Source organism: Pelodiscus sinensis, chromosome 5 (assembly GCF_052426305.1).
Source record: "Pelodiscus sinensis isolate ZL-2025 chromosome 5, ASM5242630v1, whole genome shotgun sequence".
Classification (NCBI taxonomy): domain Eukaryota; kingdom Metazoa; phylum Chordata; order Testudines; family Trionychidae; genus Pelodiscus; species Pelodiscus sinensis.
The window spans coordinates 6286926-6311360 of record NC_143056.1 but is presented as its reverse complement, the minus strand read 5'-3'; the positions used below and the strand labels follow the sequence as shown (position 1 = coordinate 6311360).

General features: G+C 43.4%; 1 protein-coding gene across 1 annotated transcript; it reads left to right on the top strand.

The window, feature by feature from the left end:
* Positions 1-241: 241 nt before the first annotated feature.
* On the top strand, positions 242-24415 carry SAV1 (salvador family WW domain containing protein 1). The gene is made up of 5 exons (XM_075926179.2): positions 242-424; positions 3192-3569; positions 15664-15934; positions 16947-17087; positions 22970-24415. The coding sequence occupies exons 1-5, from the start codon at positions 331-333 to the stop codon at positions 23166-23168; spliced, it is 1083 nt and encodes a 360-aa protein (XP_075782294.2). The 5' UTR covers positions 242-330; the 3' UTR covers positions 23169-24415.
* The last annotated feature ends 20 nt before the right edge of the window (positions 24416-24435 follow it).

Here is a 24435-nt window from a genome sequence, read left to right as displayed (position 1 = left end):
TTTGCCCCCCCGCTTTGAGCTGCCCGCTCCATAGAGCCCGCTGCTCAGGCCCTAGGAGGCTGCCTGGACTAGAATGGCCCCTGCCCCCCCATAGTGGGGGGGGGGGCTACAGGCTCCTCCCCCTCCTCCAGGAAAGCCCCGCCCCTCCCTCCCTGTCACGGGGTAAGGGGTGGAGCCAGGGGGCAGACCCCGCCCCTCCGCTGCGTCCTCCCCGCCGCAGGGGGCGCTGCCGCGGAGCGAGGCGGGCGCTGCCGGTGTCCCAGCAGGCAGCGCGCGGCGGAGCGGCCCCATGGAGGCGGGCCATGCGGGCGGGCGCGGCGCGCGGCGGGGATGCTGTCCCGGAAGAAGACGCGCGCGGAGCTCGCCAAGCCCGGCGAGGTGCAGGGCAAGTACGTCAAGAAGGAGACCAGCCCGCTGCTGCGCAGTGAGTGCCCGGCCCGCGCCCGGGGGGGCGCTCTCCGCGGGGGGGGTGCGGGAGCGGCCTCCTGGATGGGGGGGAGCCGCCCCCTGGATGGGGGGGAGCCGGGGAGGTGGCTCCGGGGGGGGGGGGTTGCGGGAGCGGGGGGGGGTGGCCCCCAGGATGGGGGGGGTTGTGGGAGCCGTGGGGGGGGTGGCCCCCAGGATGGGGGTTGTGGGAGCCGTGGGGGGGTGGCCCCCAGGATGGGGGTTGTGGGAGCCGTGGGGGGGGGGGGTGGGAGTGCGGGAGCCGTGGGGGGGGGGGGAGGTGGCCCCCAGGATGGGGGGGGTTGTGGGAGCCGTGGGGGGGGGGTGGGGCCCCCCGATGGGGGGGGTTGTGGGAGCCGTGGGGGGGGGTGGCCCCCAGGATGGGGGGGGTTGTGGGAGCCGTGGGGGGGGGTGGCCCCCAGGATGGGGGTTGTGGGAGCCGTGGGGGGGGGGTGGCCCCCAGGATGGGGGGTTGTGGGAGCCGTGGGGGGGGGGTGGCTCCCGAGGGTGGGAGTTGCGGGAGCCGTGGGGGGGGTGGCCCCCAGGATGGGGGGGGGTTGTGGGAGCCGTGGGGGGGGGGGGCTCCCGAGGGTGGGAGTTGCGGGAGCCGGGGGTGTGTGGCCCCCTGGATAGGGGGGTTGTGGGAGCCGGGGGGGGGGGGAGTAGCCACCAGGAGGGGGGCTTGCAGGAGCCGGAGGGGAGCGGCCTCGGGGGGGGGGGGGGGGGGGAGCATCTGCAGTTTTTATCTCAAGTTGGTGGCTAGGCAAGGTCAGTGCTAGATTCCTCCCCCTGCGGTTCTATCTCATGGTTCCACCTCTACTAGATTTTGTGGCAGGCTGGATAATGTAGATTGGTTAACCCATGGTAAAAACACATCTTTTTTAGCAGTGTACACAAAGCCTAAATGTGACAGCGGTGCATCATATTGTTTGAAGAGTTACCTTTGCAACTGCAAGATCTGCAAACGTACTATTGGAAAATGATCTTTGCATGTTTAGGTTGTGCTCCTTGGGTGTTGATACAGAGGCATCAGTACAGGGTGGCAGGTGGGGATAACCATATAACCACTGACATTTTCAGTGGTTACATGATTACTTAACTAAACACATTTTAACATCCTTAATCTGAACCAGAATAGCCTTTAGTGTCCATGTTTTATGGCAGTTTCCTTAAAGCTGAGGTGTTAAATGCCATGATATTAATGTAACACTATGGTTAATAAATTAAGCATTGTGATTTACAGGGTTGCTAGTTAGGCCCTGTGATATAGCAGGGGTGGCCAGATTGCAGATGGCAAACTGCATGTGGTTGACACAGTTAAAGTGCAGCTTTCAGAACCCTCTCGTTTCACCCCCCCCCCCCCCCCATTTTCTGCCTGTCAAGCTGGAGGAGGGAAGCTCATCTTTTCTGCCCTGCAATGGAGTGGTGGGGCTAGGGCTGCTTCTTCCCCGGTGTGGAGGTGTCTTGGGGCTTCAGCCTTGTGGGAGGTGCATGCCAGGTCTCGGGCTTGAGCTGGATCAGGGCTTGAGCCCCAGAGGATCCTCCCCACAAGGCACACTTCTGCAGATTGTAATACTAGGCTCAGGTCAGTAAGTTTGACCACCTCTGTTATATACATACTGTAAAATATCAATACTGTTATATACGTGCAGTAAAATATTCCAGGCTTCTGGTGAAACAGTGGGCAAGTTGCTTACATACTCACAGTAAATACATAAATACAGATTTCATGATAGGGCACATGATTGGAAGTTGAGATTTGAGTTCCGAAATCTGTGCTGCTCTTTTTCCTCTCATCTTTGGCCTATCTTGTGAATTGAGATTGTAAACACTTCTGAGCAAGAGCTGCCTCTTGTAATAGCATATAGTGCTTAGCATAACTGGGCTTCAGGCTTAGGTTCCTTCGAAGCTACTGAAATACAAATAATTTGTATGTTGCATTTGTATCTAGAGACACTGTTGTGCTAGTCACTACAGGAACCAACTAAAAACCTCTCCTCTAAAGAACTTAGAATCTAATCAACTCTTTATCCACATTTTATGGACTGAGACATGTTCCTTAGATGACCGTTGTGAGGTTTAATATGAGATGATCTGAGATAGAGAAATGAAAAAGCAAGGTGAGCTAGGGCTCTGAGAACTCCTTCAGCTATTAAGCTGGTGGGTTCTTACTCACCTGCTCCAGATCTAACTGATCACTATATGGGAGGTGAAGAAATAATTTTATCTTCCATCAGGTTGGTGGTGACCTTGAAGACTTTCATCTTCCTTTGTAGTGTGGAGTGCAAGTCACGGCCTTGGGCACTGGTGCCCTTTGGTCCTTGCTGTTCTGTATGTTGGATCTAGTGTGCATGTGGCTGCAATGTATACATGGCCTGTGATACATCTGAGGTCAGACTAGTAGTTTATCTGAGGGTCTCTTCTAGCCTTAAACTCTGACTCTGCATGTTTGTTTCATATTAAACATGTTCTTAAAGCATGTTTTATAATGTACATTTGTTGAAAATGGCTGAGTTAATGTTACTTTGAAAACTTTAGCTTTGCATTTCCTGGCTTCTACAATTAGTGTACCTATTTTGCTCTTAATTGGGATATTTGTGGTAGTAAAGTTTGTATTAAATGACACATTAAGTAGTCCTGTGACACCACAGTCTCTTAAGGTTTCACAGGACTACTCGTTTTTAAAGTTACAGGCTAACATGGCTACCCCCTGAGACTTTTTAAATTATAATGTTTTACTCTTACAGATCTGATGCCTTCATTTATCCGTCATGGTCCAACCATTCCAAGGCGTACTGATATCTGCCTTCCTGACTCAAGTTCTTCTGCCTACTCTCCTGGTGGAGATGGAATAGTTTCTAGAAACCAAAGTTTCCTTAGAACTCCAGTTCAGAGGCCACCTCATGAAATATTGAGGCGAGAAAGCAATAGACTATCTGCGCCTTCCTATCCTGCAAGACAGTTGGCAACAGTTACTGAAAATGGAGATGCTGGTTACCCCTATTATTACGAGAGTCAAAGGAGGCATCAGCTAAGTGAGCGTGTACATGAGGACTGCAGATGCTATGGACACAACAATGATCTCTTCCAAAGGATGTCACAGAATCAAGGGAGGCACACATCAGGCAAGTGTTTATTTTAAAAAATACTTGGGAAGTATTTCTTAATGATGCCCCAGTCATGTTTTTCTGTTAGTATTGCATTATATATTCTAGTTCTCCTATTTATAATTACATTTCTGAAACTGTTTGTTTATGCTTAAGTTATGCTTAAGTTTATGGTGACCATGAAATAGGCCTGCATATCTTTTTGGAAAGCGAAGAGAAATGCACACATAAAAAAAAGGGTCAGACTTTTTTTTAAAGGGGACTTTATAGGATAAATTTTTAATATTAAACTTATTAACTTCCTTGGCAGAATTGTGGAATCATGTGTTCGGCCCAACTTAAGTTTAACAGATATATTTGTAAAAAATTACAATATTAAACGAAGTATACCATTTTCCAGAAGCCACCGAGCCTTTATTTCTTTATGTACTTCTGAATTTTAAAAGTAATTTTTAAGTATCATTTATTTAATATGTACTATCCTACTATTAAGTGACCTATTTTTTCCCCTACAATTTCAAGAGCTAAAAAGAATACTGCATTTTAATTGAGTGCCAAATGGAAGCCCAAGTGAGTGGTATTCTCTCATGGATTATGAAGTACTCGTCCCCTTACATTATGACTAGCTCACTCAAAAAAATGAGATAAAACTGTCACAATTAATTTTGGGATACTTGCACATTTTAGTCCCATTTGTTAAAATGTAATGAAAATTTATATTAATCTGCACTTTTAAAATACATCATTGTGGGAACATCATAGCCATTAGATGGCTTCCTTTTGCCAACTTGCACCATTAAATATTTTTAGAATAACTGACAGGCATAAATTGTGTAGTTTTGTGGTATTTGATATCAGACTGTTCATAAACAAGAGGGACGATACAATTATTTGTATAATCAAAACTTAAATGGTATTACAGCATGGTAATTCTAGATTTCTTTTTGGCTCTTCATTTTTTTTTCTGTCTTCCTGTATACATTTTTTAAAAAGAAATTGCCCATCTGTTTCCTTCTCTTTAAGTGGAACATATTTTCTTCATCCAATAAAACAACAGTATAAAAGGAGAGGCAATCCAGAATGTTTATTAATGCATGCTTTGGCATCCCTGAATATTTTTGTGTGATGTTTTGTTGTGAATCTTCTGTTTACAATGGCAAGTTGCTGAGAATCTGTGAAACTTGTACAGCATCTGTGGAATCACTCTTAGCTGTAGAAAAGTGACCTTAAAAAGAGAGAACTTGTAATATTTGATAAATACAAAAAAAAACTTATGCCAAGAATATTTGAAGAAACTGTTTTAAACTTTAAACATGTACATAAAGCGTTTTCACTGTCATTTTGTCTTTACATGTAAGCTGTAAGCAAAATATTAAATCTGCTGTGTCAAAGAAAATAGCTCTGCCATCAAGAATGTCAAGACTTTAAGGTTACTGACCTCATATATGGAATTTTTTACTTGACAGAGTTATGCTTTTGTTATAGAAATTTTTTATTCAGTAAATAGTTAAGGGAGGGAAACAGCGTTCCAAAGAGTAATAATAGTAACACTGTTTAAAATCATTATATAATAAAGCTTTACTGTGAAGACTTTTATACAGCTTCATTTTGGTTTTCTTTCCTAAATGCTGCACAATACATCTGATATGTCTAGAATCTGAGCAAGTGTCATCTACAGGTCACACGTTCCTATTAAATTACAGTCATTAGTTTTAAAAAACTTTGCCTATCGTAGGAAACAGTAAGCCATTGCTGAAACAGGATCCTCAAAGTAACATCGAAAATTATTTCAGTGCTAGGATAGGTTGGTCAAAACAGTTTCAGAAAGCATTACTGATGCTTGGGAGACAGCAACAGGCTTTGATACATTGGAAATGGAAATCTGGCTTTATGTGATTAAAAGGGACACTGTCATTTGAAAGCTAGTTAATTTCTAAACCAAGTGAAAGGTAGCTGTTGGTACTGTCTGTGCAATCTTGCCAGTATTCTGTGGTTTTACAGTCACTTTTTTTTTGTTTAAATGTTCTCTCCTTTGCAGCCATTTGAGACCCACCCACACAGTTCCTGGCAGAGGACTTTTCTCCCTCTTCCCCTTTAATTTCTCTGGTTGCTGGAAAATAGAGGGGAGCTTCTAAATTGGGTTCTCTTTTGTCAGTCTTTCACATCTTTACTGCTACAAGCTTGACTGAGCTTTAGTAAAAGTGACTAGATACTTTTCAAAAGTAACAGGGGGTAGCCATGTTAGTCTTTAAATTGCTGCTATGACTACTCAATATATATAAATATAAGGATCATGAGGTTCATGGGCGAAACCCTCCTCTTCCGATGAGATGATCTTGAGTGGAGGAAAAAAAGAGGGGGACCCTTAGTAAGAAGGGAGAGGCAGGGGAAATCTGTCAGTTATAGAGACTAATGAGACTAATGAGACTGTCTCCTTGTCATGAAAAAACTTTCTCTTGTATAGTGTGGTTTGTTGCCTATCTCTTGTCTTTCCTCAGTGTGCAGAATTCAGGAGCATGCTTTTTACTTGCTGACTTCATGTCCTCACCTGAGTCCCTCTCTTTGTCTCCCTCCAATCTAGCTTCCAACCTACCAATTTAATCAAAATTGTCTGAGTCAAAGTCACAATCACCAGGGCTTTGGGGGGGGAGGGGGACTCAATGTTTACTAGTTCAAGGATTAAACCAGCTCATCATTGGGCATACATGTGCCTGGAGCAGAGCTCCTTCCCTCTACTCTTGTGCTTTGGTTGTCCACTTCTGCAGACCCAGTCTCTTACTGACTGAACTTGCTTCTCCAGTTAATGCTGCCCCAACGCACACCAGGTTAGTCTGTCAGTGGTAGGCCTCCCACCAAATTCCCCTTTTCTCATGCAAGCAGCACTGGCTCTGTCTTGGCCGACTCCGGAAGCCATGGGTGCGTCAGTTTATGCACCGTTCATGTTTGGAAGTCTATCTCTTCAGTAGTAGTTTGGATTTCAATACTTAGCTTTTAAAATGGTGGGTTGGGCTCTACAGAATTTGATGGTACTAGCTTAGAAATGACTCGTATTTGCATTGAGCAAAAGGATTTTTTCAGGCCCTATTAAAAAGACTACTTGCTTACTCAATTTACAAAACCTTTGTGTCCTTTTCCTTCATAATGCATTTTAGGTATTCAGTAGTGGTTAGTCTCTGCTCTTAATGTCTTGGTTTGCATGATTCTGCTTTCCTGATTTTCCTACCACTCCTTCAGTATCTTAGTGTTGCCAATTCTCATGTGTGTTTTCTTAAAATTTCCACTTCCAGAGTTAAATGACTACCTGAAGAGTCTAGCCCTCATGATTAAGAGAGTCTTGAAAACGTGATCCAGGTGAACCATGAAGCTCAAACCACAAGGCAAATAGAATTCTAGATTAAAAAAAAAATCAAGCTAATCTCATTGTTTTTAAATAATTGTAATAGGTATCTTCTTTAATGGCATTTTTGCTTTAACCTTATGTCTCTCCCAAGTTCTTTGTCACTCTCATATCTGATTTCTAGGTTCTCTTCTCAGTCTTCTCCTTTTTTTTGCTCTCAGTAACTTGGTTTATGATTGACCCTTAGTGGTGGCATTTCCCCAAAATCTACCCATCTAATCCAGACCTTTCCATCTCCTTCTAATTGAATATTTTTAGCTGCCTCTCTGACATCTTGAAACACAGCCTCTCAAACTGTACCCGTCTTTCCTTTTATTCTCTCTTCTCCAGCCCTGCGTTAAAGCCTTTGATAATTCCATGGTTAAAGTCCTGTCTGTGCTTCAGATTGGAGTTGGATTATCACCAGGTCTCTTGGGAAGGTTGCAGTTGTAGATAACCCATAAAGCTGACTCACCTGTTCATGAAAATGTGTGAGCTTTGAAGTCACTTATGCAGAGGTAAATTTTGAGTCTTTCAGTTATGACGTGTCAGGAGACGAGAGTAATTAACATTGTATACTGAATTACAGGGGAAGCAATAGAAACTGTTCATGTCAAATCATGACAGTCTTTTATAGTTATAAACAAAGATTCCTGGTTCATGTAATGTCAGAAAAACAAGCAGTAAGGTTAACAGTCAAGTAGAAGATTTATTTAAGGATGAATTATAGAAAGCTATTTTAACAAGTCTGGTTTTCATCACAACAGCAACAAAAATTAGAAAAATGTATGACTTATATTATTCTTATCTCTTCAAACTACTGTGCTGATTCCACAATAATTTTATAGCAACACAGTTTTCAAAAATTATTCTTGTTCCCGACTTTACAATTTTGTTTTGTATGTTTGTGGTGGGAGAATGTTTCATGTGTGCTTTGTAATTCATCTATAGGTCCATGGTGGGGAGTGAATTCAAGCAACTTTTGGATGGGTGGGAAAGGATTTGAGTATTTAAGGGCTGCAAATCCAGTTAGTAGTGATAGTTGGTTTGGTAGTGCCTCCGCCCTAAAACTAAACAGTTCTTATTGTCTCTCCCTGTCCTGTTCCCCAACCGGAAATTGTAGAGGTGGCGATGGGCTCATCAAACCAGGTTTCTAGAACAGCTTTGGGATGGGGCTGAGTGTGCTCAAAACATTTGAACGATACACCAGTAGGGCCAAGAGCCTTATTCAATGGGCTGTACTTGTCCTCCAACCGTTTTCATGTTGGTTGAGGACAGTAGGGTCCAAACCTGCTCCACCTGTTTCGGTTCTGCATCAGATGAGTGATAGCAGGTTGATGTTCCCTGTTCAGTCCCTTTGTCCTCCATCCCTCTTCCTTCTAGCCACTCTGAGGTTTTCTGCTTCCCACACAGTTCCCTCCGTAATCCATACGGCAGAGCTGAGACCGCCACTCAGAATAGATTCCAGTGACCCTTTATTTCCAAGTGGGACATACCCACCGAAAGAGCTATTCAATCAGACTACACAGTCATTTAGGGAATACATTTAGTTTGTTCTCTCTGTGGTGTGTACTAGGGATATGAAAGTGTAACCGTGTACGTGGTACGGATGTTAGATAGCGATTAATTGAATAGTCGTGTAACCGCATCAAATATCAGTGACACAACTATTCCATAGTCCCCAGGGACAGGGCCGATAGTCACTGCATTCTCGGCCTCACTCCCAGGGAGCCTCCTGCTACCCTGAGCTGCTGCCTCTCTATCAGAGACATCAGCACAGGGGAGGTGAGACCCGATACGTCTAGGGAGCCAGATTAAAAAGTGGCTCCTTGTGCACACCGACTTGTGTGTAACCATTGAAAATGTCAGCGGTTACATGATTACTTCAACATCCCTAGTATCTACACAAACAATGATTTCATTTTGAATTGAATAGCATAATTGTAGTGCAGGTCCATTTTTGTAAGAGTTGTTGATGTGATGCAGTCGAGCTCCTTGGCACTGTCTCTAAATTCCACACCAGGAGCCACCTGATGTAAGCAGTGTCCAGCTGGAGCCCACATCCTGAAACCCTACCCCAGTCATGAACCCCGTCCTGCACCCCAAGCCCTTGCCCTAACCCCAAGCACCCGTGTATCCAAACACCCTCCCAGAGCTGGCACCTAGAACCCCCTCAGCACCCCAACGGCCTGCCCCAGGCTCAGCTCAGAGCCCCTCTCACTCGAGATTCCTCAGGGTCCAAGACCAGAGCCTGTGCCCCAATGCTTGGTGAGAGGGAGGGAGGGAGGATGGAGTGAGCAGGGGGCGGGGCCTCAGAGAAGGGGCACAAATGAGGCGGGGCCAGAGTGTTTGGGTTTGAGGTAGATCTTGGATTGCACTTAAATTTAAAAAGTGATCTGCTTAAAAAGGTTGGAGACCCCTGGTGTAGAACAATACTAAAAACTGATGCTTGGATCCTCCGGTTGAGCCTTTGTGCTGCTGAAAGTGTTTAGAATGAGACTTAATGTGGAGCCTGGCTTAAAAGCATTGTAAAATATGGATCATAAAAATGGTCTCTGTCCATTTACATTTTTTTTTAGCACACTAAGACAATATGTAGCTGCAACCCTAATTAGACGACTAGATTCAACAGGATTCCTTCACTTCCCAGCACTATGTAAAAACTTGGCAGCTCATTGCCAGCTAGCTCAGAGGATTGAACGGAAGGCTGCATGTTATGCGACAGAGGAAAAGACAAGCCAAAAATAACAAGGCAACACTGAGATTCCTTAAGACCAGTAGTTAAAGCAAAAAGAAACCATCGGAGTCTGAGAGAAACAGAAACGGTAGAGAGACAGGTTCCAGAAAACCAGCTTTCACTTATGCAATCCAGGCTGAGATTGCAGATCTATAAATGAGACTCTTGTGACTATTCCTGAGATTTGGTAACTCTCATTAAGAAAATTGCTTTTTTATAAGCCGAAGGTAGAATCATAGAACACTAGAACTGGAAGGGACCTAGAAAGGTCATCGAGTCCAGACCCCTGCCCTCATGGCAGGACCAAGCACTATCTAGATCATCCCTTAACGTAGATACATTTCTTACTTTTTCATACATCAGTGCAGATCTTCACTATTAAGGATATTTTCACTCTGTTAAACCATAAAAATTAAAGCAAGAACTTTTCAGACAATAGATATGTTTCAAGTTTGAAAGACAGTGTTAACAGAAACCATTTTGCAGAAGCAATTCTGTCTAGTAACTAATACAGTGGAGATCTAATCCAATAAAGTACCAGGAGAAAAGAGCAGTTTAGTCAGGATAGTACAGGACAAGTTTTAAAAGAAGAATTGCAGTGGAGGAGTTAGTGAGGCTACGCCATCCAGTAATAAGCACACCAAAATTCCATCTTGTTTTAAATATCCACTCCCACGCTGCTTCTGAAAGATGTCTCAGATTCAGAATTAACCTGTTCCTTAACCATTCCTTGTTAGAATACCTGCTCTGTTTTCTGTGTCGAATTCTGAATACCCTGAAGAGTGGACTTTGTGGTGAGTTTGTATATTTAATATGCACTAATGCACATTTGGAGTCCTCAAGTGCTAAAGAAGTAGAAGTAATATGTTGATTGAAAGCCCCTCAGCACAATGTTCTTATACTCTTACTGACTGATAAGTACTAGATGTACTTCTAGGGTATTACACAGTATAACTTTCTGCTTGCTGTGTTTCAGGTTGTCTTGAAGTCAAGTAAAATATCCTATTATAACTCAGTATTTTCTTCGTTAATACTTTAAATGTCCCTCCCTCCTTTGCCTCCCAATTGTGAAAAAGATTAAATGGCAATCTAGCCTGGGAAGTGGTGCTCATTCTTACTACTGATTCTTATAGGAGCCTAAAAAAAAAGTTAGTTTTGTCCTCTCCTGTTCTAAACTACAGTAGGGAATATTCCTGTACATATATTTTTAAATTCTCATTTCAAGGAAGCATCTGCTGAGTACTTCCTTCATCAGAAATGTATAAGCAGAAGCAGTGTTTATGGTTTATTTTCATATTCAGTAACTCTTAATTACACAAACAAACATCTAAATTGAGATATTGCTGAATGTCACAACAGTTCAAAGGGTATGACATGCAATATTTCACAAATAGGATCTGAATTCTTAACTTTCAAAATATTAAGAAAACATGGCGTGTATGATGGTTTGAGAAGATTATACATGAAACTGTAAAAAGTCACTTATGCTTTCTAAGAACTTCTAGCATTCTAACTCCTTTGTTGCCTCTAAATCTAGCCTTTGTTTTATAACTGTTGACTGTTTCAATTATATATTTAAAAACGTTATCCAGGGATCAAAAAATTACACTAGTTTGGTATTTGCTATACCTGGTATCTGCTATCCAGACACACTGGTTTGGTATCTGCTACCCAGAAATAAGTGCCAAAATAACATTGGATGGTCTGGGGGACTAGTCACTCTTTTTAAGGTCTGTGGCTATATCATAATGCTATTAAAAACTAGGAAAACTAGAAGTCTTGCCTTTCCAGTGAAGTGTAGCAATTACCTTGTGGATCATCAAGACTAGAGAGTAACAGACTTGAAAATCGTTCTGATTACAATTTTCCTTTTCCTCTCTTTGCTCTTGTCTGTTTTTTGAGGTTCCAAATGTACTTAAATAAGGCCTTGTCTATACTCGAGTCACTACAGCGTGCAGCAACTGCACTGTAGTGTCACAGGATAGACTTTTCCTTCATCAACTGAAGCATTTTTTTCCTTTGGTGTAGTTAATCCGTCTCTCCAAGAGGCAGAGATTTTTCCATCAACCTAGCTGCATATACACTGGCATGAGTTAGGTCAACCTAACTATGGCACTCGGAGCATAACATTTTCCCAAGCCCTAGCACTGTAGCGAGGTCAATCTAATTTTTAAGTATAGACTAGTCCTTAGTGCAGTGGTGGGCAACCTTTGGGGTTCTAGGTGTGGCCCACGAGATATTTTGTTTACCGTTCCCCATGCACAAGGTTACCAGATTCTGCTACTTTTCACCAGTGTAGTATTACAAAATGACGCACGGTTTTTCAAAGTGACTCGCACTTAAAACAAGGCCATGCGGCGTGAGCTGCGTGCTTATTGCACCCAGCAGTGGCTGTGAGAGCCAGGCGCTCCCTCTGCCTCCAATCAAAGTGCTGCTGCGGTTCAGTCAGCTCACCCCGCAAATTCCAGGTACACAAGCACCGTTAGCAAAACTACCCCAGGAGACGGTCTTGGTTTTGACAATCTTGCGGCCCACTCGCTAACCCAGGTTGCCCCTCACAGCATTAGTGTGTCCAAGTGGGCAGATATACTGGGATAATCACCATGGCTTAAATAACTTCCCACATAAACAAGTCCTGACTGCTAGCTCTGAAACCCATTCTGTGTACTGCAGGTTGGATCTCCCTCATCTGAACCAGGGGAAGGTCAGTGTCAGCTCCACTGCTACCAGACTTGGCTTCACTCCCAGCTGCCGAGCTGTGCTCCCAATCTCAGCCTCACCAGGTTCCAGTCCTGGCCCCTTCTCTCCCCAGCTCCTGGGCCCCACTCCCTGATCAACCTCCAGCTCTCAGCCACGGGCCTACCTCTCTGGTCTGGCAACATCTGGGGTCCTACCGTCCTGGTTTTTCCCTGAGTGCTCCAACCCCGAGGCACCAACGGGGTGCCCGATGATGCCAGACAACAGACGTTGCCAGACCAGAGAGCCTGTGACTAGAGAGGTTCAACCTGTACTTGAAACCTTGCAATCCCAGCTTTGAATCTGTATTAAGCATTAACCTCTATCCAAAGGAGTATAAATTGGCTGCTAAACTATGCTGTAATTGAAGTGGGAGTAAAACACACCACAATAAATTGATCAGATGTAAGTTTTAACTAAAGCTTAAAGTTAACATTGATACCTATGTTGTGGGTTTCTTCTAGTGAAATCTGAGTAGTTGGATCCCGTGCTAATGTTGACACCATAGGTAACTTGTTTACACAGTCGAGAAGAGTCCCAATCATAACAGTCCAGTTAATAGTAGAGGTGTTTCAAGTAGCTTAATTAGAAAATTGTATTTCCTCTTGGAAATAGAAACTGGGTCTCCTTTTTCCTCCCTCCCTTCAATGGGACACCCCAGGTCGCAGGCTCCTTTTCAGGATAGGACCTGCAAGAGGGAACCACAGCATTGGTACACGTGCTACCTGGTGGAAAGAGCAAAAATATTTGAATACGGGGAGGTACTCCACGGTCTGATATTTCATAACCTGCCAGGGTCAGAATTATTTGTCTTGACAAATTGTTTTCTGAACCAGTGCTCAGTGGGACTGGTGGGGGACAGAGTTACTTTATTGCTGATGGCTAATGCCATCTAGATTGAAAGTGCCGGTGAGGTATTACTCCCGTACTTATCTCAACTTGTAAGTGAAACGGCGAAAAGAATGTTATTCGTGTGCCAGAGCTGATCTGTGAATGAGCTGTCAGAAGGAAAACATGTTCATAATTTCCCCTGATGGCAGAAGGAGAAGATTGGGATACATGTGTGGTTAGGCAGAGAAAGGAATGGGAAAGTGTCATCTGGCTTCAATTCTGCTTTTTGAGTGAGCTAGCGTAGTTTTCTCTTCGTGGCATTCTTTGGGTGAGACAGAGTAGGGATGTTAAATCCCATTTGGTTACAATGGTTAAACATAGGGCTAATGCTGTGTTTGACCCTTTAACTGATTAAAGGGGGATGAACAGGTGGGCCACTCCCAGAGAGACTAGAGGAAGCAGGGACTGCTCAAGTCCTGCTGTTCCCAGCCTCGCATGGGAGCTCTTGCCACAGCTCACGGCTCCCCGTGGGGGCTGCGGCTGCCACCCCAGCCGTCCCCCGTCCTCCCTCCAAACAGGGGTTCCAGCAGGGCTGCCTGTGGTGAGTAAGGAACTGCTCCAGTCCCCACCAGTTAACCGTTACCTGGTAAGCATCACCCAGTACGGGTTATGTTTACCACGTAACTGGTTATCCGTTAATATCCCTGATAATGGTAGTGTCTGTCTGTCTGTCTGTCTCACTTATTTCTGAAGAGCCAAAGCTCAGGAAGGATTTATTACTACAGAGGTCTCCACAGATACGTTCCTATCAGTGAAGACATTGGTGCTGTGGTAGAATCAGTTGTTTCATTTCTGAGAGAGGAAAAACGCTAAGCCCTTCTATGTTGTTCAGTCAGAAAATATAGCATTAATAACTTACTAGCTAGTTGGGAATGCTGAAATCGAGTCAAATGTATTTTTATGACGGGATTTGAAGGTAAGAAGAGTTTAAATTGTACTAACATCATACGGAGTGTCAAGCAGAGGTAATAATAGGGAATTTAATAGACAACAGGTTTAAAACAAACAAAAGGAAGTATTTCTTCACTCAGTGCACAGTCAACCTGTGGAACTCCTTACCACAGGATGTTGTGAAGAACAGGACTTTAATGGGGTTCAAAAAAGAGCTAGGGGAGGATAGCTCAGTGGTTTGAGCACTGGCCTGCTAAACCCAGGGTTGTGAGTTCAGTCCTTGCGGAGGCCATTTAGAGTTTTGGGGCAAAAATTTGTCAGGGATGGTACTTGGTCCTGCTGTGAAGGCAGGGGACTGGACTTGATGACCTTTCAAGGTCCCATCCAGTTCTAGGAGATAGGCAATCTCCATTATAAAAAAAATAAATTCCTGGAGAAGGGGTCCATCAATGCTTATTACCCAGGATGGACATATGGAGCTTAGGTCTGACTCAGTATATGGCTGTTTTCATGTTCTTAAGCATCTAAGGAATGAAACTTAATGATTATTTTGGGTAGGACCCCCTGTTCTACATTTTCAGCCATGTTTCTGCCTCTGCGGGAGGTTTACTCTTTTCAGCTATACTTTTGACTGACAAGAAATCCTCCCTAAGGTTCCACACTACATCACGAGAAGGAAAAGATAAAATAGAAATGACATTTTTATTGAGTTTATTAGTATGTGTTGCACTAGTTTCTATAATGCATAGAAGTATTACAGTTGTATATAATGGTTTTAAAATGTTGTTAAATTGTCTTTATACCAGTTACATAACTACACATTATCATTATTACGTTGTCTTACTTTAACTTCTGCCTCTCTTCCCTCCCTCCTGTTTCTGTGACTGTCTGCATAGGTAATGTAGGAAGGCTTGTCTGCTGCTGAATGGGGTTTGAAGGTCCCATTTACACTAGAAAAATACAGTAGCAGTATTTAGTAGTTATGTAGTGTGGATGTAACTAATGTGTTACTAACATACATTGTAGTGTAGATGTGCGCTTACATTTAAAATCCCATATCCGCCAGCCCTGCTGAGGAATTCATCCTGATAGTAATATGATTGCAACTTCATCCCCATTAAATGTATTACACAGTTCTCTAAGGTAAGTGGAGCCAGTAAGTCTTGTGGAGGTAGGTTAGCTGGAAATTAAGCTCCAAACACACTTTTCATTTCCTGTGCATGTAAATACGGAGATAGGAAACAGATAAAACTGTTGTTACATTCATCTAGTGCATTATGAATAAAATCAAGAATACCTGGTAACAAAAGTCAAGGTTATGTTATGGAAACAAAATACTACTTTGCTTTTTTCTCTTTTCAGTGAGACCTGACTTAGAACTGGTCAAATGAATCACTAATTATTGAAAAACTGTGTGAATATCAAAGTTATAAATTTACTACATTATCATCAACTTTGCTGAACTCTCTGATGTTTTTCAGGCATTGGCAGGGTGCCTGCTACATCACTAGGAAACTTAACAAATCACAGCTCTGAAGATTTACCTCTTCCTCCTGGCTGGTCAGTGGACTGGACTATTCGAGGAAGGAAATACTACATTGATCATAACACTAATACAACTCATTGGAGCCATCCATTTGAGCGTGAGGGGCTGCCTCCTGGATGGGAAAGAGTTGAGTCAGCAGAATTTGGAGTGTATTATGTAGATCACATCAATAAAAGAGCTCAATACAAACATCCCTGTGCTCCCAGGTAGGCTATCAATGATTTTGATGTAGACTATATTCTGATTGAATTTAGCATTGGGAAAATCAGGCTTTTCTGTGGAAGCGCATCAGAGATGCATTATATGTTTGCATATGTGGAAATTTACTTGGTATGCTCCCAAGTTGTTTTAATTATAAAGTGAGATAACCTAAAGGCTTCAGTTTCCCAAGCAAGTTCAGGGCACAGAATTTTGCGACCAACTAATCAAGAATCAGGGTAGCATCATATTTCATCTTAGAAAGAATTGATCCTGACAATATTTCAAAGCAGAAAAATGTTAGTCAAAAGGAGGTTTACTTTCCAGGAGCCTGTCCTCACAAATAGCCTATAATAATATTCCTGAAGAGGGCCTTTGCCATCTTAAACATGGGCTAGATCTGCTCTAAAATAAAAGGCCCTTTTTATCTACCCAGTATAAATGTTAATGACTTTTTGTCAGTATACTCTTAACACTCTTGTCCCTACTGTACAATTTTTCCTACTGTTTCTTCATCTGAAAAGGAAAAAAAAAACTCTGAGACATTTCAAAGATGAAACTTGGAGTTCTTCTGGAATAGCTTGTACCAGCTTTTCATTTTTATTCAGACCCCGGTACCCATTTTAGTAAAATGTCCATGGGTAACAGGTAAGATGGTTTGAGATGAGTGTGCAATATGATAAATTGCAGTGGTGTTTACATTTGTATGTAGACTAGAATAAAGTCCATGGTGCAATTATTGTGTTAAATGACTGCAGAAAGGTCTCCTTGCTCCAGTAAAGAAGTGTTGGAGCTTTTAAAATTGAATGCAACCTATCTGTATGTCATCAGTGATATCATCAGTCTGCAGTCATGACTCCTGTTGTTGTGTGTGTGGCTGGATTTATCAGTAGTTTCAAGATTTTAACATTTTGGTTAAAATTAACATTATAATTATACCAGTATATTTAATTTGCTGCTTTGGGCCATTGTTGAATTGATACATTGCAGATTTCTATATGTGTGTTTTTTTTTATATAGCGTTCCTCGTTATGATAAACCTCCACCAGTGACTTACCAGCCACAACAAGAGAGACGCCAACCCCTTCTAGTACCTGCAAATCCGTACCACACTGCAGAGATTCCTGACTGGCTACAGGTCTATGCCAGAGCTCCTGTGAAGTGAGTGTTTCTTCATTCCTCCCAAAATGACTGACTTCTCTCTCAGAAAACCAGACTTCTGTATTTCAATACTCAGAAAAGCTGTATTTCAACACGAGAAAATAAAATAGCCTTTTTGCATTATGTCAATTATTTTTTCATTACATAGGCACTGTTATTGGCAGTAACATGAAAAGTAGGAAGTTAGGACAGATATGTTCTGCATAACTGAAATTAAGTGCAAACATATGCCAGAGTTGTGGGGACCAGGTACGATGATGCTTGAGACATGTAACTAGCAATGGGACATCAACAGTCCAGAAAAGAAGATCAGGTTAGAGTATGTTCCCTTCATTCCTCTCCCCAAACCTCGCAGTGTTTGACAGCTGGCTGCAGACAGCCAGATGTTGAACCTCTAAGTGGTGCTGTGAAGATAATCCATTTGGCTGGGTGTGCGGAGCTTTATTTCACAGTAAGCAGTTCCTGATTTTTAGGTGTCTCCCAAGAGTGGTGTTAAACCCAGTCTTGGGAGGGTTGTTTTGCCTTAAGTAGAGGGTAAGTGCTGTGAAAGTTATTGGCATCAGAAGGAGCTACAGCTGTGGATAAAACAGGCGCCCAAGCAGCAGGCCCAGTTTCATCATGCAGAGTATCATGCAGTGCTGGAGTAACATTGCCAGTCTGGCACAATCCTCACCATTATGGCGGCTGCTCTCCATTGTGCCACGAGAGTGTAGTTTATGCTGCTCTTGTGAACTGCAGAAATCTCCAATGGGCAATCCTCCAGAGCCTGAGGTGAGGATTCTCTTTCCTTGGACACACCAAATTTATCTGGGAGCTCAATCTGGACCCACAGTAATAGGACCTGTTACCTGCAGAGCAAGATGGGGAATTCAGGAAGTATGGAGGACCTGTCTATTGTGAGCGGGTCAGTTGTAGCTGAAGGCTCCAGTGTGCTCCTTTCCTCACCAAATGGAACAGCTCTCGCTCTCTTCTGAGCTCCGGGGTTTTTAATTTTTTTCATTTGTAAATTTATCAGGAATGTTCTATACAGTAATTACTCACTTAACACGTGCCCGCTTAACACGTTTTCGCGATAGCAAGATTTTTGTGGGGGGGGATGTTTTTTGAACAACGTGACAGTCCCCGAAATAACACGGTTTCCCCAGCCGGCCGGTCACCAGTGGCTGTGTGGGGATTCCCCAGCCTCCCTGCAAAGTGGCGGAGGGTTCGCTGCGCCATTCCCCAGAAACTCCCTCTTGCCGGATGCCTTACTCCCTCTCCTCCGACCCAGCTTGCAGGCCGGCGGCTGGGTTTCCCCATTCCCCACTGCTTGAAACACAACCCCCACCTTTTCCATTATTTCAAATGGGAAAATTGACCCCACATAACACGTTTTCACTTAACACGATCATTTTCTGAAACCTATCTACCGTGTTAAATGAGGAATCACTGTACAGGGTTTCTCTGGGGAAAAGTCTGTTTTCCCTTAGCTGTCAAATGGAATTAAACCCATGAAACTAACCACTAAGGTTATGTCTAGACACTTGTGACTGGCCTACACCAGCTGGCTCGGGCAGCAGGACTGTTTAATTACAGCTGTAGCATGGACATTCTAAGACACTATCCCCTCCCCCCTTCAGATTCCTAGAACCCAGGCTCCAACCTATCCCTGGAAATTTTTACTGCCGTGTAAACAGCCCTGCAGACCAAGGCTTGCAAACCTAAGTTAACTGGCATGGGCCAGCTATGGGTTTTTGATTGGGTAGACATTCCCTAAGGAACTTCCTCCATGGGAGTATGATTGTAGCCTCCTGGGTTTCTGGGGTCTCCAGAAGCCGAGGAGGCAGTAGTCCTATAGTATAATCACAAAGGTGTGTGAAATGGCATACAAGAATACAGGACTGATGAATTTCTGGAATGTCTCTGGAGAACAGTGGCGCAAAGTGCTCCTTACTGTTCATGTAAACATGTAGAATAATGTGCTAGAGAGCCAAGGGTGTGTGACTTAGTCTTAATGGGTTTGATTCCAAGAACAGTGCAATTCCTTATGCTGGCTTTAGGAAATATTATCACTTTCAGTCTTTTCCAGCCTGTTAACTACTTAGAAATTTCTTACAGCGAGGTTGTGCTTTTTTTGGAAACAAACCTACATACATTTCACGACAAAATGAAGAATTTTACATGGAGAGTGTTGACAGCTGCATCCCTGCTCAAACATCTTCATTGCCAATAACGAAACACAATAGAAAAATGTGTCACTCTATTGTTAGAAGCCACTATGCTATTTTAGTTACCAGCAGATCTGATTATAATTGTACTGCCACAACAATTTCAAATTCAGTTAAGGCTTGGGGAATCCAGTGTTGGCCAAATGATAAAATAGATGGAGACAATCTGCAGACTTTGTTTCAAGATCCTAAGAGAATAATACAATACAGAATTTAAAGAAATAGCTCCATCAATAAGTACTTGATCATACTATTTTCAAACTGGAAGGGAAAAGGATTAAACATTGTGAAAGGAAATGACCAGCATTTGGCCAGTGCCTCAAAATTCACTGTACTTTAACATAGCTTAATCTCAATGTGACTGCAATAGGAATGAGAAATTGGGGTCAAAACTTTCATCCCATATGCCACCCACTGTATCATTTGTTTTAGGTGATTAATAGTGTAACAAATTAAAGTGTCTAAAGGAAGAGGGAGAAAAACTGTTCTCCTTGGCCTCTGAGGATAGGACAAGAAGCAATGGGCTTAAATTGCAGCAAGGGAGGTGTAGGTTGGACATTAGGAAAATTTCACCTGTCAGGATGGTGAAACACTGGAATAAGTTGCCTAGGCAGGTTGTGGAATCTCCATCCCTGGAGATATTTAAGAGCAGGTTAGACAGACACCCGTCAGGGGTGATCAAGATGGTGCTCAGTTCTGCCATGAGGGCAGGGGACTGGACTCGATGACCTCTCGAGGTCCCTTCCAGTTCTAGTGTTCTATGATTCTATGAAATAATAAACTGCGGGATCTAATTTTTTTAATTTGGCCCAATATAAGGGAGGGATCACTGAGCAGGAAGCTAGCTCCCCCTGTTTAAAATTAAGTGTTGCCAAGAGGTGTAGGACGTCTGCCATGCTAAGTGAGAGTCCTGAACTAGAATCTCCTTTTGGACTGGCCAGTCATCTAGATTGTTTTAGGGTTGCAACAGCCCGTCTATGTGCAGGGGAGCCGGTGATGGTAAATTATTGTGGTTTAGATTGTTTCTGTAGATGTTGGAAGTGTTGCCAGTTGCAGGGAGAAGAGCCTCTTACCCATTATTTAGAAAGCCAGGAATAGAAGGCGTTGTTGTTGCATTGCTCCCTGTAATCAACTTATCTGGGAAACTGAGTACTTCCAGTAAACTTTCATCCTCATTCTGATTGGTGGCTCAGCGACTCTCTCATTAGATCCCTCATCCTCTGTCCCACCCTTCTCTTGGGAGCTGATGTTTAGCGCTGCCGCACCAGGAAACAATGAGCAGCCCTAATTTGGGGGGTTCCTTTCGGACGGGTTGCCAGAAGACACACAATTATAGCAACCCACAATCCCGCTTCAAAAAATAAAATCAAGGCCATGAAGTCGCAGAACCCCTTTGGACGCCGCTTGTCTGGGTGTGTGACATGCAGCCTTGTTCCCTTCGCTGTTGCCAATTAAGGAAGAAAGTGTTCCTGGCTGAGAGCCAAATTTAGCAGCCTGGTGCTAACCCTAAATGTTGTTTATTGACGAGCGTCTGACAACAATGGCGGGAGGGAGGGGGAATCATGGATCAAAGATCCTGCTCCTTTGCACAGTTCTCCAGGGACAGGAAGGGGAAGCATTGGATTATCTATAATTAGCGCTGATTCAGGAGTAACCAGGGGCCTATGTTTAAAACAAAAAATAGTGCTCACTTGTTGGCAGCCAGCACCTAAAGCCCTGGAAGTGGATAACTGGCCTGGTGATTAATGACCACAGTTCTGTCGTGCACCTGGAAGCCCACAGCTTTCCGAACAGTGAGTGCCCCAATCCGTCGTTCGCACTGACGCTGTTTTTCCCCTGGTTCGTTGTTTTGGAAAGGAACGGATCTGGTGCTGTAACTGCCCAGTCATGGGATAAGATTAAAAGTAATGAAAAGTCTGATCTAGGGATGTAAAAGAGTAGTCGACTACCCAACAAGCCGAGGCTTATCCGGTAGTCAAGTCAACTACTCGCATTTCCCCTGCCCCTCTTGCTGCCTCTATATCTGAGGTAGGAAGCAGGGGGAGCAGAAGTCAGTGCCGGGGGGAGCTCTCTCTCTCTCTCTTCTCTCTCTCTCTCACTCTCACACACACACACCACACACACACACAACATCTAATTTTTAATCATTTTTATTTTACTGGTACCTATAGCAAGTAGGTGCACACTTACACTAGAGAGAATACAAAATGAAGTGACCACCTATGAAAAGTTGGGTTTAAGTGACTTGACCAGCATCATATAGGAATTCTGTGGCAAAAGCAGGGATAGAATCCTTCTCCAGGACACTAATGGCCTTGCCTATGAAAATATGGTGTCTTCCTGCAATCCCCAACTACATACCTTCCAAGTTCTCACAGTGGGCATGTCTACACAGCAGGGCTAAAGCTGAAATAAGCGACGCAACTTCAGCTACATCAATTGCATAGCTTAAGTTGAAATAGCTTAATTCAGCTTTTGGTGCCGTCTATACAGCAGGAAGTCAAAGGAAGAGCACTCTTCCTTCGACTTCCCTTACTCCTTGTGCAATGAGGGTTACAGGAGTCGGAGGAAGAAGTCCTCCATCTCGACATTATTTTGACATTGTCGAAATGCCTGCTTGTAGTATAGACGCGGATGATGTTATTCTGAAATAACACTGCTGTATAGACGTGCCCAAACAGATTAGACTGGGGTCCTACAGATAAAAAACCCTAATTCAGTGGTGGCCACCGGTCCTTCTGTCTGTCCCACCCCTAGACTGACCTCCCCTGCCCTTGTCTTCCCCAACCAATCCCTGTTCTGATCCTTCCTCTTCCCCACACACTCACTCCTGGTTTCTTGTCCCAGTCCATCCCTGGATTCCTCGTTGAATTACTTCTTCAAGGGTAAATTTGGGCAACTTTCATTTTGCCGCCTCTGCTGGATTCCGTGGAAGTGTGACGTGGCAAGATACTCCCACAGCAGATCCCTCTTAAGAAGTCTCATTGTAAAATGAAGGGTTCGCGCTGAGCTCCATTGGCCGTAGTCTGTGTAGCATCGACTATAGCTAGGAATTGCAAGAGCAGTACAGTGTCATCCAGGCCAGGCAAAGAGGCAGCTTCAGGAGCAGAACAATACCATGGGTGAAGAAGGGACTTTGCAAAGCCTGTGAAATTCTGCCTTCTAGGAGCTCGCGTTTAGGAATGGTGGGTTAATCGATTGACATACTTGTTTATTTTTTTCAAGTTACTCTGTTGACTTCCTAGGCTGTCCACAGTGAAGTAGGGAGGGTTCTTCCCCTTCTTCTCCCTCCTCCTATAAACTACTCTTACTCAGGGGGCTTTGGCTTGCCTTACATTTGGTTAACAGCACTTGCTAGCAAGTGTTTTAAATCATTTTATACTGTTCTTATAAAAGGATCTGGTATTTTTATATTAATATGTAGCTAAGGAATGACTGATTCCTCAGTTTAGGTTTGTGGGATTTCTTCCTCTTTTAAGAAACAAATTACGGTCAAGGTTAACAAGACTAATTTTAATTGTGGAAGAGTGGCTGTACGAAATAGGTTTATGAGCGTCAACTACTAAAAACGTCAGTCGTTCCGCAATGACAGAACGACATACTTCGTGTCTAACGTATGTATTTGCTTATAATGGCATGTGAATGTGCGTCTCATATATTTATATCTCCAAACAGATATGATCACATTCTGAAGTGGGAACTCTTTCAGCTGGCTGATCTGGATACATACCAGGGAATGTTGAAGCTGCTCTTCATGAAAGAACTGGAACGGATCGTTAAACTCTACGAAGCGTACCGGCAAGCCCTTCTCACGGAGCTGGAGCACCGCAAGCAAAGGCAGCAGTGGTATGCACAACACGGCAAGCATTTTTAAGCTGGCTGGTTTTGAAAATGGAATTTCAGGAGGATACTAAGAGCTTTAAAACAGATTTTTTTTAAACCATGAAGAAGTGCTTTGGTTTAAAAGGCAGCTTATTTTTGTTGATGTTGCACCTTGGTCATTAATTAGCCTCTTGAATTTTTTTCTACATATATAAAATATTGTTTATAGAATGAAAAACATGTTTGTTGTTGTTTTTATCTACCATTCTGGAGGAACACGACATGATTCTGGTATCCTTTTAGCAGCCAGCTCTATGAAGAAGCTGCCTATATATTTTTACATGGTGATAGATGCAATTATAAGGAATGTCATGGATGCAAAACACATTTGTTGTCTTGTGACTCTGGGGAGAGTCTATTTTTGGTGCAACATCTAAGCCAAGATGTTTACCGCTCTAATATACCGGACACTGATACGGATACTGTAACACTCAGTCATGTTACTAACTAGAAGAAGCGTAGATTTTTTTTCAATCCAAACAAAATGCTTCATTGATGAAGCATGAGGTTGCCTTACGTTCTGTGTTATATGCATCGTATCACTTTAAATTTGCCAGAAATCTGCACAGAGCTTGTCATGGGGGCAAGATAGCTACAGTCCCTTGAAGAGTAAGGGCAGGTCTGCAGTTCAGATGTAGGTCAACCTAGCTACATTGCTCAGGTGTGGAAAAAATTCATACCCTTGACAGACAAAGTGAAGCTGACCAAACCCTCGGTGTAAACAGCTGGAGGTCAACAGACGCATTTTTCCTCAATCTAGCTACCGCGCTTCTGGAAGGTGGATTATCTGCACTGATGGGTGAATCCCTTGCATTGCTGTAGTAAGCGTCTGTGCTTCAGTTGTGTTCGTGCAGCGTTTCAAGTGTAGACACACCTTACGGCAAACCTGCTGCAGGCTGCTCCGTGTGAGGTTAAATGCTGAGCTAGCTGCAGTTTACAACCAGGCAATTAGAGCCATGTTGGAAGCAATAGCATTCTCGGACTTACCAGCCATACATCTCAAGGGGAAAATCAGGGATGCATTTTTTGCAAACATGTTGTATTGTGACAAGGTTTCCTTCACACGTGAAGTTTTTAACCTGTACGACTGCCCCTTCCAATATCACCCTGTGGTTCATAATTGTCCTGAGATGACGTTTATGGCTCCTTTTTAGTGCAATAAATATCGTTGCAAAAAAGAAAACACATTTCCTGTAAATCCCAGCAATTCAATAAATTTCACTATTTTGTTTTCATTAAGGGAAGTGTGAATGTCTTTG

Excerpts from the sequence above, each read along its gene's own strand:
- SAV1 (XM_075926179.2), top strand. The coding sequence starts at position 331 with ATGCTGTCCCGGAAGAAGACGCGCGCGGAGCTCGCCAAGCCCGGCGAG. Across the intron at positions 425-3,191 it reads GACCAGCCCGCTGCTGCGCA|ATCTGATGCCTTCATTTATC; the intron begins GTGAGTGCCCGG and ends TTACTCTTACAG. Across the intron at positions 17,088-22,969 it reads TATGCCAGAGCTCCTGTGAA|ATATGATCACATTCTGAAGT; the intron begins GTGAGTGTTTCT and ends ATCTCCAAACAG.